Source organism: Gopherus evgoodei, chromosome 11 (genome assembly GCF_007399415.2).
Source record: "Gopherus evgoodei ecotype Sinaloan lineage chromosome 11, rGopEvg1_v1.p, whole genome shotgun sequence".
NCBI lineage: Eukaryota > Metazoa > Chordata > Testudines > Testudinidae > Gopherus > Gopherus evgoodei.
The window spans coordinates 50163303-50183625 of NC_044332.1; the positions used below are offsets into that span (position 1 = coordinate 50163303).

Consider the following 20323-nt stretch of genomic DNA (forward strand, 5'->3'; position numbering starts at 1 on the left):
GTACTGATATAGCTGGATAAGCTCCATTTAAAAAATGGCCAATTTTGAAAACAATTTAACAGCTTACTATGATGAATATTTTTTAATCAGGAAAAATGTGTAGACTCTAGGTAGATAAAAGACTTAGCTTCTTTACAAGATACAATAAGCTACTTAAAGGTCATTAATCAAAATGATCCACTTGGCTAAGCCTGAAGTGCAATAAATGAACTATTTTTCTAGAATTTAAAAATATTTATTGTTTACTAGCATTCTGAATTGGATACATTTTTAAAGCAAAATTTGCTGTGAACACTATATTTTCAGATATTTTCTATAAATTTCCATCAATGTGCAATAAATTATTTTTCAAAGAACACACAGGTTTTCATTAGCTTGCAAGCTGTTGATGCAAAAGATGTAGACATCTTTAAGAAATGACTATTGTTAAATATCTGAAGAACATTACATACATCACAAAGAGTAACAGTTTCCCTTTTAAGATAGTAAAGTATTGAATTAACTAAATTATCTTTTAAATTGCTTTGACTAGATATTAAATAGCAAACAGTAAAACTTGGATTCACATGAAAGATGCACTAATCAGAACAATTAATAGAGAGTCTGAAAATCAGACTGATCTCGATCTTGACTGAAACTAGTCCTGTTTACCAAGCTATTTTGGATTCTTAAATTCACATTCTTTCCAAGCAAATCATAGAACACGTTGGAAAAAAGCAGTAATTTATGAAAACATGGTACACCATAATTTTGCCATTTTTCTGCAATAAGGATGGCAAATGATTCATGGGGGGAAATGAAATATATTTCACTGTCAGTTCAATAGATCTGAGAATTTACAGCTTCTTGACTTGGACAGGAAAAACCCAGCATGCATAAAAATGAATTTCAGATCTGTTAATTGTAGGAATGCAAAAATAAAAAATGAATCTTGGTGGTTCAATAAAACAATATAAACAGCAACTCATAAAAGAACAAAATAAAGGGGGGAAGTCCTCTGTTTATTCTGTTGAGGGTAATGGCCTGGGGAAGAAGGAACACTTGCTTTGAAAAGAAACTGAGCATCAGTCCACACTGATTGAACTCACTTCAGTTAGTGTCAGTTTTACTGATCAAGCTAATTACATTTACATCATTTAGACAAACAGATTAAGGTATCTTGTTTAGTTAAAGCACATAAAGGAGAAAAAAGTCAGATTTACATATTCAGTTATGTTGCATAAAAAGCCCCATTACATTTCTGGGTATTTTAACTGAAGAGTAGGAAGCGCATTGCTATAACGGTGCACTATATACAAGAAACTATCACCTAAAACATGCACTCATAAGCAAAGTGCTGTTTTAATTGCCATTAAATAAAAGAGAAGCCAAGCTGCTGAGATCACCATTCATTTGAAAACTGTGTCACACTGAAGTCATGCTGGACTAATGGGAAATAAGAGCCAGACTTGGAAGAACGGATGTTATTTGGCAGTGGCCAAGAGATCAAATTAAGTTACAGATACGGTACCAACTAAAAATTCTGAGGAAACAGGTTCTCTCAACTATTCTGTACACATCCAATCAAATCATCTAATACACATCTAAGTCTTCATGAATGGCTTGTTGTGAAAAAACTAATGGGATAAATAAAGGAGCCTGCCACTGATCTCAGGTATATCTACGTACGAGGCTCTGCTTCTATCTATGAAATATAAAGAGCAAAGATGAGCCCAGCAATTTGCCCATATCATTGGTTTCTTACATAAACTCAACACTGATTCCAGAGTGAAGTCCACCACCTTCTTGTGACACTACCTGTGCAAATATCCTGCAGTGTCACCAAAACTTTTGTACCACTCTATACACATTCACAACTCTCGTGGCTAATCAGAGGAATGAGGGCTAAAATGTCAAGGAAAGAAAAACCTGAAATCATGACAAGCCCTTCATTTTTAGTGGGGCAGAAACAAAAAAAAACACCTCACTTAAGGGACAAAGATACATCCTTGTTGAAGATGTGTTTTTCTTCAATATTTTGCCGCCTCTAATCAAATGCAATCAGTTCACATTTGACATAGGAATCACCAGTTTGAGCACTGACACTAAAATATTAATGTTGCTATGATATTCCATATCCTATTTCTATGCTCACTGCAACTGGTTTTATCTACAACAAATCTGCACCTTCTCCATATATTTGATGTTGAGAGAGGGCTGAAGTCCTTACTCTGGCAAGAATCCTATTAATTTCAATGGGAGTTTTGCCTGAGGAAGCGACTCAGGATCACACCCCTAAGCAATTTCAGGACTGCAAAGTATTTGAGAAAGTATTGTGGCAAATGTTTTCTGATAAATCATTTATAAAGGCAGAATGCACAGATTTTTTAATCTTTTGCAATTGCACTCTGGAGGTATCAATTAAGTATATTTTACAGTGCTTTGGTGTTCACCCCTGCAGCACATACACAATCAGGGTGACCTGATGTCCCGATTTTATAGGGACAGTCCTGATTTTGAGGGCTTTTTCTTATATAGGCACCTATTATTCCCCACCCCCCATCCTGATTTTTTACACTTGCTGTCTGGTCACCCTATACACAATGTCTGCATGCAGCATGACTAAATGAAAATATAGGATATCCCTGTCACATGACTAAATTAAGACCTATAAAATAACACTGGCATTATAAAATTTGTGTTAAAACTGATAACAGCTATTCTGATTTACTGACAATGAAAATATATAGCATTTTTCTGTCAGAACATTTATCAACACTTGGCAAGCCTAGACTAACCCAACACATACAATGATCAAAAAACGGATCTTGTATGTAATCCTTTCCATTTATTTTTATTTATTTTAGTTATGATAAAATTTATCAGTGTGCATAGGAAGATTGAGCTGGAAAAGATTTGGTTAAACAAAATGTCTGCTGAAATTGGTTAGTTGTATTTTTAGTATGAGATTAAAAAATAAGATACTCTCAGAATCTCTCACCCGGATTTCAGCAGTAACTGAATCTACCTGATAATGCTAAATCTGTATTAACTGCTATGATTTAAAACCACTGAATTCTGAACTAAATGACATGTATTTGCTATATATAGTATTTACTAAAAAGTATCAATTTTGCAACTTTATTCTGAACTTGTTTAAGGCTAAGCAAAGTTATTTCTGTAACTGCCAGTAACATCAAAGTACTCGTGAGTGGACCATTTTAATCAGTTTTATTGATTCATGCTTTCAGTTCTTATTCAGTTAAAAACAAGGCACATTAAATATATTCTCTTATTGCTCTATAAATGCATGCGGCTCATTCTGTATATCAAAAGTAATAAATAATGGCAATAAAACACTGAGACAGTTATAAAAATGACAACCCAGTCTCAAACACAGTATTTAACAGTCCAATCTAGAACAATAACCCAACAAAATACATAAAAGTGCCACATGGAAAAATATGCAGTATACATTCCCCCCCACCCCCAGACACTATTGGGCTTATAGTTTTTGTTTAAACAGTAGTTTCATACTACATTAGAACAATGCAGAACAATGAAATTTTACAGCTGAATTGACCTGAACAGTAATCATGAAGTAATCTTTTTTCAAAACATAAAGTGTGTTGATGAAATCAAATAATTCTGGATTTTTTTTGTTTTACTATTTAAACCAGTATAAATAATATATGCAACTTTTTATGTTGTACAAAGTAAGTATTTATACACATTCTATTTTGCCACAAAAAAACAAAAAAGCAGAGAGCTAAGACATTTATTGCAACTAAAATTCAAAGTAAATCAATATAAGAGGACAGGCACACAGCCTTGAAAATCCCTTTACATTCTGCTTGTTATATTTACATTAGCAAAGCAAAAGAACAGCAAGGAGTGAGTATGTGGTAGACAGTCTAGGCTTTACAGTGAAACTTCAATTATTATTAATAGTATAACTTTTCAGGGAGTAGAGGAGGAATTATTTTAAAAGGTGTACTGAACCATAGAAAATGTTAAATGCAATGGTTTTATTCGCCTGATCTGAAAAAGCCTCTTATATATGTCACTTGTAGCCATTACACTTTAAAAATTATTGGTAGCATAATGTCTTTTTGAAAAATACAAAACAAAACTCTGTATTATTGTACCTTGATTTCCTTCCAGTTCTAGAATATGTGGCAAAATTGTTATTGTGTTCTTTACTCTTTACCGTGAAAGGACATTTGACACAAATAGCTTTACACCTCAAAAATACAGATATACATTTTATCCAGTGTATACTGACATATTTCAATGCATAAATGTAATAGAGCAACAATCCTATGGCCCTTTCTGTTCATAAATAGACCTCATATAATCAAGTGTGCACGAGGACTTAATTCACATAGACTGAGCCATACTAATGAGTGCTCGGTGGTCTCAAAGGCAAGGAAAGTTGGTTCTCCATTGCAATGTGTACAATAAGGTACAAAGCATCTTGATGTTAGGAAAATCTAATAATGAAAATCATTTAAAAGGATCTTACCAGGGACTTTTTAGAAGACTGTCTCCCCCACAAGATGTTGCTTAGACTAAGTGCTCCATATTCATTTAAGAACTGCAGGTGGGGTTTTCCTCCGTCCATTTTTAGATAAGTACAGTTTTTAATAGCTGGAACTTGCTAGATCAAAATATTCACACACTACCACCTGCAGTTAGCACTATTATTATAGTTACTATAAATCCTCAGCACTTATATACTTTGGATATGATTCTTTTTTTAAATTGACTATTTTTCAGAACTGTACTGCTTGCAGAATATTAACTTAGTATCATGTTAAGGAATTTGCAAAACAGGATTAAATTCAGTTTGCATTTAGTTGTGTACATATGTGGTAGCACTTTAAAAACTCTAGGCTTCTCGTTTGAGATGTAAACTGGTATTCATACTCAAAGGAGTATTATGAAAGAGAGTCACCAATAAAATATGCATTCATTCTCCCCTCCCTGTCACAGATCAGGCAGAAATCCTCCATCTGATCTTAATGCTGATCATAGCCAATTTAATAACAGGAAGAGTTGCAAGGTAAATAGCCAGGTGGAGTATGTGTTGAGAATGGCTCAAATAAATGGTCCAAAATTGGATCTTTCGCCTTTGCATTAATTTGCTGAATAGCCCTTACCACTTTTCAGTAAGGCCTGCTGAAATGCAAAGTAACTTTCCCATTTAAGTGTACATTTTGCAAATATTAAGTGGCTAGGATTAGTGCACTATGGCAAAGTTCTTGTTTTACATACTTTCAATATTTGTCTAAAAATACAAAAACAAACAGTATGAGACTTTATAGTAGACTCCAATACCTGCTAGACAAGCATGGTTTTCACACTTACAGGAAGAGGAGTGAAAGCTGTACCCATACATTTTTAACTCTACATTATAACTCATCTACGAGACTTTTGGGTTTTTTGTCCAATCTTGTGCTCTTCCAGTCTCATGCTGTCAAATTTTTATTGCCAGAAATCTGTCTAGCAGTAAAATTGGTGCCATTGAATGAGAACAACATTGAGAAGTATTGAAGTGACTATCTATGTAACGTTCTATAAATATCACTATGATTCCTTATCAGGATGTTTAATTTAGGCAGTGTTCAAGATATTTCTTTGTGGCATCCTCCTGAAACCTAAATGTGAACATTCCCCCTTCCCCCACCAAAATGATTCCTCTCTTCCTTTTTGTGGACAGGCACTTTGAACACATATGGTCTTGCACATATGCATTATACTTTTAATGATGTGGATCTCAGGCAGCAGTCACTCTTTGTGCATCATTTTCTTTTTAAGGGTGAAGATTATCTAAAAGCTTAACAAAGGCTGTGAGAGGGAGTATCTGTGAACAAGCCTTTTGCAGACTATTCTGAATTCCTGCAAATAATTTCTACCTCTAAAGCATGTCCAGTCCAAAAGGCCATATTTTGGAGTATTAATATCAGCACAGAAAATAAGGAAAAGAAATGTATCAGTATGTTTTTGTATACCCTGACCGCCAGATACAGATCATGTAGAATAAACAGACATTTGAAAGCACTGGAATATTTTCCAGCACTGAATGAGGCAGCTACACATAGACAAACTATCTTGTAGCTGTAAGCAGGTTTTGTGCTTCTCAAACTCACAGTCCACCACCACTTCGATCTACTGGAATAACAACTCTCTCACGTAGGTTCTCTTCAGCAGTTTTCATGAGTACAGCCAATCGGCTTCCAGACACATATCCTTTCTGAATAGCACTCATGAGCTTTAAAAAACAAAAAACAAAAACCACGATGTTTACAGCATATTAATGATAGTAGCCAAATTTAATTGGTAGACAACACTTAAAGAGATACTATCCCCAAAGGCTAAAGTCTTCCTTGCACTGGGGATTCCACCCGTCGGTGGCCAACCAGTAAGGTAGCTGCAACTAAAGCAAACCCATCATGTAGACAAGGTAAATTGCTGTGAGCCGCTATTTCCATTGATGCACCCTACCGCTCTTGAAACCAGGATATACTACACTGATGTAAATCAGTTTGTAGCTATGTACACTGTCTATACTAGGGATTTGGAATGGTTGCAGCATCCCCTGATGGCTGGTTACCAATGGCTGAAATTGAGACAGATCTCCAGTGTAAACAATGCCAGAGTTTATGAAGTATATTGTCCAAACCAGTAGCAAATGTTAAAACACAACAAATAATGCTGTTATTATATGTTTTAAGCAAAATGGTAGGTATTGCTTTCTAGGCCTGGATTGTGGCGCCCTTTAAATGTACATTTTCCAGTATGGCCAATGGTAGTTTAGCCTGTGTATGTACAAATTACGGATGTGATATATTTGTAAGTAACAGTGCAACAGACCCCCCCCACACCATGGCTTTCTAAAGCCATTCATTACAACCAAGCTTGCAAGGTAATTCATATGCGTGAATTATTTTTAAATCTAAAAAGGGAGTCACAAAGACAGAAAAGAGAACATGGCTCCTGATCTACCACTGCCCTTGCAGTGTACCTTTCTCACTAAGCAGTCTTATTGTAGTGATAGTGTACTAGACTTGCACAATTCTTCTAAATCCCAGTTTCTTTAGACTTTTAAAACTAGGTTGCATTTAAGTCCTTGAAACTGGACTCTCAGCACTACCTTAATGAACACACTCTAGTGTTAGACTTTAGCTTTTTGTTTTTAAAAATCAACAGATAAGATCCGCATTGGACTTGAAATTACATGTAGTCAGCTAGTAAGAGACTTTCCAGTACAAAAAGCAATTGGCACTTACAAAATATGATTTCTTCCTCCCACCAGCAGCTAGAGTAGCCACTCACTTCAAATTTCTTCCCTTTTTCAAAACTATCGCAGGTACACTTGGGCCTACACAAACCTGGTGACCTGGAGAATAATTAACTTCTAAGAGAATTTCTAGTAGAAAAATCTGCCAGGCCCCATGGGGAGCATGCCACAGAGGGCCAATTCATCCAGTCCCTCCTCCTCCTGTTTAATTGATCTTTCCCCTATCTTCTATGCCCTCTATCTATAGTTTCACATGGTTTCACTATCTCTGGTCCACGTAAGTAAAGGCAGCTTAGGCCCTTGGACAGTACTCAAGAAAACTACTTGCTGTTCGAAAAATATCAAAATATCTACACAAGTAATAAGGATCTGCCAGATCCTCAGCTGGTGTAAACTGTCATAGTTCCGCTCTCACCAGTGGAAGTATGCCAATTGACACAGCCAAGAAACTGGTCTGTGATGCAACAGACTAGTGATCACAAATGCAGTGGCGACCCAGATGCTGATATGTTCCTCTACTCAGGTCTTACTCTACAAGAATCAGGAAAACATCCTTTTTTATCTTCCTTCCTCCAGTATTGATTTGCGTGATATCAGTATGGTAGCAAAATATGCAACTCTCATTTTACTTATCTGACTTTTCTCTTAAAGACTAGACTAGAGCTTAGCAAACACTTTGTAACAACGTACCTAATGAATTTAGCTTCTGCTTGTGATATATCTGAGCATCATACTTTCTTCATGATTATTCTTTATTTAAAAATTCCTAACTTTTTTAAACTCATTAGATAGACTGCAGACAGTCTCTGAAAGCATTCATTGTTGACTGTTTGCAACTGGTCAGAAAAATCACATGGCAGTGCTCTGTTCCCCACTTGGACAAGTGAGCAAGCACCTTGGCACACATTCAAATACAAATTTCCACAAGTATTTGCAAACATAAAAGTTTCCACAAACATTCTGCCAGGAAACGTAATCCAGTGGAAGTTTTCAGAAAGCAAACACAACAGGAGCATGAATCCTAATAGATCCATCTTAAAGGATTTACCACCATTTACATAAGTTCCACACATTTAATTACCTTGGTGCAAAAATCTGGTGTGTTTTATTACTTGCTACCTTTTTTACTTGTTATTTTAAAACTTAATTTATAGTAGTGCACAATATGCTGCATGCTGTCCACATATATAGAAGACATTCAGCCCAAATGTACAAAAGGTCTGATTATTGCAACTTTGAGCTCAGTAACCAGATTTCAAACGTTTATTTTTTTAAGGAATCTGTTTCAAATGTGGCTTACAGTGCTTTTTTGAAACGCAGAGGATAAACTAGAAGCCACCAATAATTACAGTTTTAAAAAATATGCAAAAAGTGCTGTCATTCACATTTTGGAAGCATTAAAACCACAGAACATACAACCTCTAAAGAGAGAATTGAGCACAATAAACACTGCATGATTAATTGCCAGTTTTCAGTTTCTTAATTATAGTGCACCCCAACTAACCAACCTACCCACAATCATAAACGGAGAGAGTTCTGTTTATAAAATGCAAAGTCACATCTCTTCTTCCCCAGTTGAAACTTTTATACAAAAGGAGAGCTCTCAATTGCCTGAAAAGGTGTGATTCTTTTTTAAAAGAAAATTTATTAGTATGTCATCACAGGGCTATTTTTTCCATTTTATTTTAAATGTTTTTTTGGTTATTATGTTTTAGGCAAATAAATCCTCCTTTTTTGCAATGCCGGACATAAGCTGTGAAAATTTTCTGCATTTAGATTCAAGAATGCTCTTATCTACAGCTCATCTCCAGAGAGAGACAATTACCATTTCCTTTGCCTTGATCTTGTTTGTTTAACTTGACACAGTGAAGAAATGGCTGACATTGACCAAAATCCCCAGCAGTAATTTATCACATGTTCAGCATTCATCATTGCCATGATTCGAGAAAGACCTGGCAGTCATTTGAAATACCTGACCAATAAAGACTCTACAAAAACAGACCTGGCTGGCTGGCTGGCAACAAGCTGCTCATGTGAGGGGAGTCAAATGGATGGAGGCAAATAATTCAGTGGTATCTTTACTGCCTTCTATTTTTTTCTTGTGAAGCATTTGCAGAAAGATGCATAGACAACTGATGTTAATGTCCCCCTTTCATGCACTCTGATGTCTTCTCTCTTTAGATCATTCAGAAATTAAGCAAGACAACATGGATAGCATAGACCACACATTGAACGTGCTCTTTCTTGCCCCTAATACTTTTACAGTGAAGCTTTTAATCAATAGTCCTATTCAGTATGAACAAATGCTCTTGTTTTAACTGTGCAGTGGCTGGCCAAGCTGTGCCCTCAGACGTGTGGGTGGCTCACACCTAATTTGATGGAAACAGCAGACATGAATCTGAGGGTAGGAGTCAACCCTCTACTACCGAAAAGGATACCCCTTCACACTACAGGATATACTGTCTGGGCCTAAGGCGGTTTGTTTCTGCATAGAAAAACTCCTTGAGTTTCAGAGTTGCTTGGGAATTCTTTGCGGGAGGATGGGGGATAAGGGGTATTTCGCCCTCTTGCATTGCCTAGGCCTTGTGGCCTTAAACAGCTTCTGAGGACTCTTGACAGCATTGCTACCCAACTGCAGCTGTTCCCTGACGGAATCTCCACAGCACAGACACAAAATCCACATAAATTACTACTGCAGAATTGTTCAGCAGTATATTGTTCTGTTTCGCCCCTCAAGTTTGCTAGGAGACTTACAGAGAGTGATGGGCTCCTAACCCTATCCCTAAAGGTAGGGTTCTAAATGGAGATGCAGGTATAGGGTTTGAGTTTGCAGCAACCACCATTAGTCATTTCTCTGTTGCCCCCAGTTCAGATCTGCTGGTTTAGTGTCCTCTCTCACAGAAGTCAAGGGAAGCATGAAGTCTTTTGTTCTTTCCCCTTTTAGTTGGGTTACTTTAAAAAACAGTACAGAAGACAGCGCACTGTTTAACCTCCTGATAGCTGGGAGGCAGACAAACTCCATGTTTTAAAAGAAAACTCCTATCAGTCATGGATGGATGGATACCTACTAGCTCATCTACGATGTCTCCTTGCCAATGCAGGACAGGCAATCTACACTTGGGGTGAAATCCTGGCCCCAATGAAGGCCATATTCAAAATTCCTATAGATTTCAATGGGGCCAGGATTTCAGCCTCAGTAAATTCTTCACTGCAACAGTTAGCTTGGATTCCTCACACCATCTTGTCAACTGCTGGAAATGGGCCATTGTGATTACCACTACAAAAACTTTATTTTTTTTTCCCCTCTCCTGCTGGTAATAACTCACTTTAACTGATCACTCTCATTATAGTGTGCATGGTAACACCCATTGTTTCATATTCTCTGTGTATATATACACACATCTTCCTACTGTATTTTCCACTGCATGCATCCAATGAAGTGGGTTTTAGCCCACGAAAGCTTATGCTCAAATTTGTCAGTCTCTGAGGTTCCACAACTACTCCTCATTCTTTTTGCGGATGCGTGTTACACTCGTTACTACACTCGAGCTAGCCTAGTGTTCTGCTTTGTGGTAATTCTCACTCAGAGCTAGTCTCTAGAGAGAAGGACCACAATGCGCAACACTTGAGCTACACAGAAGGATTCAATTAGTGGCTGATGAGTTGCTGTGATGTGAGCTGATGCATCTCCACTGCATTACTGTGCTGTTGTTAGCCAACCATACCCACTGATGGGCTAGTTGGCTGGATCTTAAAGCATCACCCAACTCAAACTAGAGATTTGTTTGCTGGACGTCAATTGGGTTAGCAATAAAACTGAGTTATACGTCAAGCTAATAAAGTAGTGAAAACAACCCCTTAGTCTTTCTCTCCACTGCTTTGTTCAGACATAATGGTCATCACTAAAAAAAATTGTAAGCACATGCTGCAGCATTTGCCCTTACAAGGATAGGCTCAGAGTATAGGACATTTTGTGATCAATACGAATACTGGTATAGACATTGTTGGTATTTCTTAACATTGATACAAACATTGTCCACCTTTAAGCAACATAAATTAATGGCAAGTCTGTAAAATTATATGTACAAACCCTACATCTAGCTTTGATTTTAATTTCCCATATAAAGAGCAAAAGGAGAAGAGGGTTCTTTTGTTCCATTACAATTAAAATAGAAAACCACTCACCTGCAAAAACTCATTGAGTTCAACCTGCCCATTTTTGTTCAAATCCACTTCATTTAAAATCTCATGAAGCGTATTTTCATCAATTTGAATGCTGATGCTCTAAATAAAAAACACCACAACAGGCAAATTACCACAACAGTTAAACATGATTTATGCTGTACTACACAACTGACATAAGAATTCAAAAAATCAAGAGAGAAATTTTACCTCTAACACACTTTGAACATCTAGTATGGTAATAAAGCCTTTCTTTTCTTTATCAAACATGTGGAATCTCTTTCTATATCTGCAAAATAGAATTATTAATGGAAAAGGTATACACAAAAGATTGACAGAAATACCTTCCCAGGAACTATCTGGGAGGTCCATTTGTACTTCATTTACCTGTCAATATCTGAAGGTATAAGTGTGATTTCAGAGCTGTCTGTTAATTGCTCTGATTTTGCCTTGTAGCCCATTTCATAATACAGAAACTTTTTAGCAGATTCAAGTTCTTCCTAAAATATGAAAGAAACAAAGTCTCAGTTCTAGAATAATACTGAATATTTACATGCTGAATTTCTTCTATACCATAATATTTCATTGGCTCTTTTCACATACTTATAATTGCTGGTCCTTAGAGGAATATCAGCATTTGATGGCCAAAGGGTGCTTAAGAGTGAGCAAGGCCATTAAGATAAGGAACCATTTCATGCTTCACCTAGATCACTGGCTTTGATGTACAAGTGTTGATTGACAATTGATAATTACGCTGAAGACATGGAGTACAAAGATTTTTAGGGCCATATCATGTCCTCAATTCACACATGCAACTCACGCTGAGGTCAGCAAAAACAGCACTTGCAGCTCAAGTCCATCGTCTTTAATTAAAAATTGGTATCTTATTCTTTGCTTATTTAAGAGTTGTGGGTGGTGGTTTTGGTATTTAACATCTTGTGTGGAAGGCCATAAAATGCATATTTACCTAAGAGATTGGCTCTGACCCTTGCAGCTCCCTTCAATATTGTAGTCAAATGAGAATTCACAGCCTTTAATCAAATGATCACATACTATTTCTCAAATATATAATACAGTATATTAGCTTAGCATACAATTATTTTCTACAACCTTAATTATCATTATGTAGCATCTTTAGTATTATGGTCAATGTATGCCATAAAAGTCACCAATACAAAGAGTTTACAGTAAGTAGATTATAGATGGCACATACCAATAGTACAAATTTGCTGGGCATGTGTGTGTGTATGCTCCCTAAGTTTATAGCCGGGGCGCACATGTGACAAAGATTTACACATGTGATTAATTCAATATCTTCCACTGTTTTTTACAGTACTGTTGTACCTCTACTGGTCCCAGGATATTAGAGAGACAAGGTGGGTGAGGCTATAATATCTTTTATTGGACCAACTTCTGTGGCCGAAAAAGACAAGCTTTTGAGCAGAACTCTTGTTCAGGTCTTTAAGGATATGAGGAGAACTACTAAGCTTATCAGGACTACTCGCAAGCTTCATGGTAAGCATGTACACAGAAGTCTTCACAGGATCAAGCCCTAAGTTAGCTTTGAAGTTAATGGCCTCCTCCCCTGGAAAACTTAAGGAATGGTGTGCCGATAATATACTGCACTCCCACCCCCCACAAACAGCAATAAAGATATACTGGACCATAATGAAAATAGACCATATAAATAGGAATGAAAAAGAATCACATTTAAAGATGCTATATGTGTAGTTACTGTAACAGGGTGATCTGCCCCCGTAACAGCCAGGGGTCCTGGGGCCTGTGAGTCATGTACTAAGGCAGAACCCTGTTAAAAATAGATTAATACCTGGCAATTTACAAGGGATCAGGTGATTGCCTGATAAGCACTGGATTCTGCTAAGGCCTGAAAGAAGTAAGGGAGGAGTGCTGTAAGCAGCAGGTTGGCTCCGGCAGCAGTGGGACTCCCAGACAGGTGGCTTGCGGCACTGGGAAAGAGCTACCAGAGCTGGGGACTCCCACAATGAAGCCCTGATAAGGGAAAGGGACCTGGTATAGCCATTGGATTTATGCTGAACTGTTTATTTGGTGTTTTTTCTGAAGACTGTTGGTACGACCAATAAATGAAGCCCTGAGAAAAAAGGGGCTGATTCAGAAACTGGTGTCACTCCTTCCTGGGCTGGAGAGAGAGACCAGCAGTCTACACTTATCTCCTGTCTGTGTGTTCCATTCTATGCATCCGAAGAAGTGAACTGTAGCTCACGAAAGCTTATGCTGAAATAAATTTGGTAGTCTCTAAGGTGCCACAAGTACTCCTGTTCTTTTTGCAGAAACTGTATGTTATTTGTATTGTTGGAAAAATGGTGTTTGATCATGCAACTAAAGACTGTATCATAATGCATATGCACAAAGGGGCAGAGAAAGGTTGCCATGCAATCTCAGTGTTGACATTTTCTGATTGTTTTGCAACCTTAGCACTTTTAACCTAATGTTTTGGACAGAATTATATTAATCCTAACACTTACTAATTTATTACAATGATTTTATTTTGAATTTAATTTCTTTTGTTTCTCTATTTTTAATCAAACCCCTTCCAGTTAGGTTACTGTAGCTATAGTCCAACAACCCTTCCCTTCCTCCTTCAGGATACATACCAAGCAAATAGCACACATCTGTGATATAACTGCATTACTCTTTTTATGCATCCCTCTGGAAAGGCTTAGAGTCACCAAAAGTCCTCCAGCTGGGAGAATTCAAATGAAACTCCTGGGGGAATTCTTGCCACTGGTTATGCATAGAATTCATGTCCCTTGCAGATTTCTTTGCTTCCCTGCAGAAAAATTGCTTTCTGACAGGGAAGCTGCAAGACCAGTCGTGCACCACTCCCTAGCTGCACAGGTTCATCATTTCAGGCACGCGGAGCAGCTGGCGGATAGGTAAATCACAGCTGAGCTGGGGACACCCCAGCCAGTGGCTCCTACCATGAGCCGGGACCAACTGCTAATCCCAGCTGGATTGGAGACAGGAAACGACGGGCCTTCTCTTCTCCTGCAAGAAGTGGCTGGAGCTGTGTCAGACACACCCAGAAACCTCTTCCAGCTTCAAGAAGCTCAGCATCATCTCCTGCTTTCTGTCCCCATTGCTCCTCAGCCGTGGGAGGGAGGGGAAGAGGTCACTGTACAGGGAGCTGCTCCCCCATCCACCCAACCCCCCATGCATCTGGACCTCCCATATCCAGACACCCCCACCAACCCTCACCCCATACACCCAGAACCCCCCTAGTCTTCCATACCTGAACCCCACCCCACTGAATCTCAACCCCTGCATCTGAAGCCCCCTATACCCAGACCCCCTGCCTCCAGACCCCAACCCCTGCACCCAGACTACCCCCATACTGAGCTTACTGCACTCAAATTCCCATCCTGATGAGCCCCACACCCCTGCACCACCCTGAGCCCCCACATTCAGACACCCATGCCACTGACTCCCAATTAGCTGCACCCAGATGCCCCACCCCACCAAGCCCCACTCCAAGCACTCAGACTCCCCTGCTGAGACCCCCCACACCCAGACATCTCTGCTGAGCCCCAACCACTTTCACCTGGAAGCCCCTGCAGAGTCCCATTGGCCCTGCACCTGAACCTCCCCAATGAGCCTCTGTGCATCCAGATCCCCCCACATCTAGACCCCCACACTGAGCTGCCTGCACCTAGATTGCCCCACACAATCCTCTCACCTCACACCTGGATCCCCACACACAGAACCTCTCCACAGTTGGATTCTGCCTGGTTAAGTCTGCCTGCCCCACACCTGGTACACCTGGCACAGAGAGGCAGGGCCTCAGGGTGTTTCTGGGGCAGGCCCAAGCCTTGTGCTGTGTCAGGGTCAGGTGCAGCCTTACCACTGAGTCCGTGTCCCAGGATGGGGGACGGGGGGGAAGAGGCTGCAGGGTGATCTCCCACCTTCATGCACTGCCATGCTGGAGCCTCTGCATTTGCTGGTTGACAAATAAAACTTGCAGAATTTTAAAGTATTGTGCGCACAATTTTTAATTTTTTGGCTGCAGTGAGGCCGGTGTGGCTCCCCTCCGCCCTCAGCGAGTGTTGAGCCCCGGTCGCACACCTGAGTGGGCGGGGCTACAGAGTAGGGAGCCCGCCCCTCAGAGGGTCAGGCAGCAACCCCGGAAGCATAAAAGCTGGCCGTCAGAGCTCAGTTGGAGCCCAGCCACCGCTGGAGCAGACCTGCCAGACGGAGCTCAAGACTGGGAGGCCGCTGGGGCCCAGGGCAGTTGCCCTGACTGGCCGGGGCTTCCGCCCGCACGCCCGCTACCGGGAGGAGCCACAGGAGCCTCCCCGCGCCTGCTATTACCCCGAGGAATCCCCGGAGCAAGCCTGGACGGATTTCCCAGAGGAGCTGCTGGACCTGCCACCCAGCCCCGGCCACGAGGAGCCCATGCTGTTGGACTTCCCGGGAGTGAACACCACGGACCAGGTAGGCCCGGAGGGGGAAATTGGAAGTAGTCCAGGGGCAGCCGACCCCAGTCAGGCTGCAGATTTACCCGAGCCCATGTCAGTGTGTTGCGGTCAGGATCCCCACTGACTGTCAGCAGTGACAGCTGCTACTAGGACCCCAGGCTGGAACGCAGTGGAGTGGGAGGGCCTGCGTTACCCCTGCCACCCTCTCAAGGGTGGCAGACTCCCCCTCTCCCTGGCCTGAGGAGGCCATTAGGGCTATATTGCTTGCTCCACCCCTGCTGAAGGGCCTGAGTTCCTAACTGACTATATATTGTTGCTCAGCCTTGCAACAGAAAGTCTGACCCCTGATTGACTATATAGTGTTGCTCAGCCTTGCAGCAGATCTGAGCCCGATTGACTGTGTGTTACTCAGCCTTGCAGCAAAGGGCCTGAGCACCCCCCTTGGCTCTAGATTGTTGTTCAGCCCTGAAACAGAGGGCCTGAGCTCCTAACTGACTATATAGTGTTGCTCAGCCCTGCAGCAGAGGGCCTGAGCTCCTAACTGACTATATAGTGTTGCTCAGCCCTGCAGCAGAGGGCCTGAGCTCCCCACTAACTGTATATTGTTGCTCAGCCTTGCAGCAGAAGGTCTGAGCCCAAGTGACTGTGCATTGTCGCCCAGCCCTTAGGCAAAGGGCAGGACTCGACCACATGTAGCAGGCCGGTGTAGCTCCCCTCCGCCCTCAGAGAGGGTCGAGCCCCGGTCGCACACCTCCACATTGGCACAGAATTTTTTTTTTTTAAACAAAGAATGCCCTCCGGAGTAAAATGAGCCTCTTTCTGAACTTTAAAACAACTTCTAATCGGCCAAAAGGTATCATGAACCAACAATAGGAGGCTTTACATTCTCTTAGGAGCTGAGAGAACCACAACATGCATGCAGGTCCTACCCTCTTCAAGAGGTGTGAGTGAATCAAGCTCAAACCTGGGCATCCTGCTTGGACACAGCACTATCTCTAAGTGAATGAGCCAGCCCACATTACTGCACTTTTCTCCCTGACACTACTCCTGTCATAAACAGATAGCTAAGGGTTAATGTCTCTTTCACCTGAAGCACCTGACCAGAGGACCAATCAGGAAACCGGATTTTTTCAACTCTGGGTGGAGGGAAATTTGTGTCTGAGTCTTTGTTTTCTGGCTGCCTGCTTTCTCTGAGCTTTGGAGAAGTAGTTTCTGTTTTCTAATCTTCTGTTTCTAAGTGTATGGACAAAGAGATCAGATAGTAAGTTATATGGTTTCTTTTCTTTGGTATTTGCATGAATATAAGTGCTGGAGTGCTTTGATTTGTATTATTTTTGAATAAGGCTGTTTATTCAATATTCTTTTAAGCAATCGACCCTGTATTTTGTCACCTTAATACAGAGAGACCATTTGTATGTATTTCTTCTTTCTTTTTATATAAAGCTTTCTTTCTGAGACCTGTTGGAGTTTTCTTTTCTGGGAAATTTCAGGGAAATTGAATCTGTACTCACCAGGGAATTGGTGGGAGGAAGAAATCAGGGGGAAATCTGTGTGTGTTGGATTTGCTAGCCTGATTTTGCATTCCCTCTGGGTGAAGAGGAAAGTGCTTTTGTTTCCAGGACTGGAAACGGAGAGGGGGAGTCACTCTGTTTGGATTCACAGAGCTTGTGTCTGTGTATCTCTCCAGGAGCACCTGGAGGGGGGAAGGGAAAAAGGATTATTTCCCTTTGTTGTGAGACTCAAGGGATTTGGGTCTTGGGGTCCCCAGGGAAGGTTTTTCAGGGGGACCAGAGTGCCCCAAAACACTCTAATTTTTTGGGTGGTGGCAGCAAGTACCAGATCCAAGCTGGTAACTAAGCTTGGAGGTTTTCATGCTAACCCCCATATTTTGGACGCTAAGGTCCAAATCTGGGACTAAGGTTATGACAACTCCTCATGGTGCAAGCGCATTTTATAGCATTAAGTGTGTGATCCTGCAACGGGCTGGTCACTCATCTTCCAATGAAAGTGAAGGATGCTCACCACCTGGTCCCCATGCGGACCAGATCCCATATCGCTAAATTTCAATGGCTTCTCAGAGATGAGGGAAAGGAGAGAGAAAGATGACTTTGAGACTATTAGTGAGGCCAATAGTGGTATCAAGCCCAGCTTCATCATCAGTTCACAAAGGAAGCCTTAGAGAGGAGAAGGAAGATGAGGGATACAAAAGAAAAAACAATGGGCAAATACCACGCAAGCTTCCCTTCCACAGCTCTACCAACAAACAGCAGTCCTGACTTGAAACACTTCTACAATTCAAATTTTATGTCTCACAAACTGACTGGCCAGTTGAGCCAAATTTCATGTTGAACACAATGTGCATTAAGGAACAGGATGAAACTTCCAATTTTACTTCCACTTTTAAGTTAAGCAGCACAGCACTATAGAGTCTGATCTATTCAGACCAGTTGGAACTGGTTTGATAGCTTTGTTTTTATAATGGTGTATGACAAAAGATCATTCTTGTGGGAAGAAAAGGGCACTTGCAATGTTCTATTAAACCAGTGTAGACATGCATTTGTTAAGATTGAAATTAATTAGGGAAAACAAGAGTAAAGCCCTGCAGCAGGATTGGGATTCTGCATGCCCCACAGAACCAACTGCCATACTAACAGGAATGGGTTAAACATATTTTGTTGCAGGCGGGATTGGGTGGGCAAAAAACAGACTGTGGTAATCTGCGAGAACACACCATCTCTTATCAGTTTGTCAAACGGAATTTCAGCAACATCAAGCAAATTTTTCTTTTTTTAAATAGATTTAAATTCTTCAATTTAAGTGAAGGATAGAAAGATTGTATGCCTATTATAACAGAGGTTAAAGTATACTTTTATATGGCTTAAGCAAGATTTATTTTATTCTTTTATTGGTAAAAAAAATTGGGGCTTTTTTGTTGTTTTGTTTTGTATTGTATTGTTTTGTTTTTTTATCTGATTGCCTCCCACAGATCCCGCAAGAGAGAGAACAGGATAAAAATGCAAGAAACAGGGCGAGAGCAGGATTTAAAAAAAAACAACAATCCTGCACAGGGCTCTACAAGAGAGCTTTAAAAAAAGTTCCAGTTCTAAAGTGCCTTTTGTACCTTTTTCTTCTGTTCACTCCAGTGAAGTTCCTTCCCCATTATATCAATAATTCTTGGTAAGGCTTCATCAGCTGCTTGCACGTTCAGGAAGGCCAGCCGAGTGCGACGTGAAATCATATCCACTGCAGTGCACGCATACTCTTTTACCCCATACGTAATCTAGGATATTAGAATTGGATAAAAAGAAAAGTCAGATTGTGCAGTGTCCGGACATGGGAAAGGGCTGGTCCTACATGGGAATGAGGGGAAAAAATAGCATGAAGCTCTGGTAAATCGGGTGGTAAGGCGAACAAGAGCACTAGAGGGAGCTGATATGGAACCTTATGTGTACGTGCACAAGGCCATAATTTGCTAAAGTGATTGAAGAAAATGGATTTGTATGAAGCAAGCCCCCCTTTTTTTGCTGCAATATAAAAAAGCTTCTTGGCTCACATGTCTAAATGCTTTTAGTAAAAGTTCAGAAAAAAATTATTCCATGTTTTACTCAAATAAATTTCTGTTTACATGCCAGACACAGTCTCTATCCCCCTCTCCTACTTCACAGGGAGGGTGACTAATAATCACCACAAATTACACAGACGATAAGCTAACCATTTTCACATACCTCAGCTTCAATATAAGGAAATTCAGATACAAGGCGTTTTCCAACAATAGGCCACCTCTTTCCAGTAACTTGGGCTATTTTGGCCACCTCAAAAGCCTTGTCACCATACGTAGAAGCAAGGTGCTGAGCCACCTATAGAATTAAGAGCACATTTAGCAAACACTACGTCCCAGCACTTTCTGAAGCACAGCTGAATATATATAAGCTAGTCTTGTCAGTTCTCCCATAGCCTGTAATAAATAGGTTGAAGATGGTATTAGTTTTTGATTGTGTGGGAGGAAACTAGTTGCGTTGTGAATGCTTAGACCAGCACTAACACTACCATGCATGTATCAATGTAGCAGTGACTAATGATGCTTCAGCTCCTTTCTGCTACTGTGATCACCTCTGAAGAATAGATTTTGTTGGGCTTGAGGTGCCAAAGACCTAAGCTGTCATACATGTTTAAAAACAGAGGGCATAGCTTTGTGATTATGCAGACGCTGAAATAAAGAAAGAATGCACATGGCTTTTAGCACTCCACTAGCAAAGAAAATTTGTGACTGGATTTCCTTCTTATATAATTATTTCTGCCCTGACCAACCAGTGTAGTCTTATGCCAATCTGAGAAACCTTAATACAGGCCGTGCTGCTGCTTTTTTTTTTAAAAATGTTATTGATAATTAATACAAACATTGAGT

The 20323-nt window shown here is 40.3% G+C and overlaps 1 protein-coding gene across 3 annotated transcripts in view; it reads right to left on the minus strand.

Moving 5' to 3' along the window:
* Positions 1-3191: 3191 nt before the first annotated feature.
* The window catches only part of GPD2 (glycerol-3-phosphate dehydrogenase 2), a 106473-nt gene continuing 89341 nt past the window's right edge, over positions 3192-20323 (minus strand). For all 3 annotated transcript variants that reach the window (XM_030579844.1, XM_030579842.1, XM_030579843.1), the window contains 6 exons: positions 19644-19775; positions 19040-19198; positions 11852-11964; positions 11675-11753; positions 11468-11566; positions 3192-6253 (listed from right to left, as the gene is read on the minus strand). In XM_030579844.1, coding sequence (XP_030435704.1) covers positions 6128-6253; positions 11468-11566; positions 11675-11753; positions 11852-11964; positions 19040-19198; positions 19644-19775 — 708 coding nt within the window. In that variant the 3' untranslated portion in view covers positions 3192-6127. The remainder of the gene's footprint in view (positions 6254-11467; positions 11567-11674; positions 11754-11851; positions 11965-19039; positions 19199-19643; positions 19776-20323) is intronic.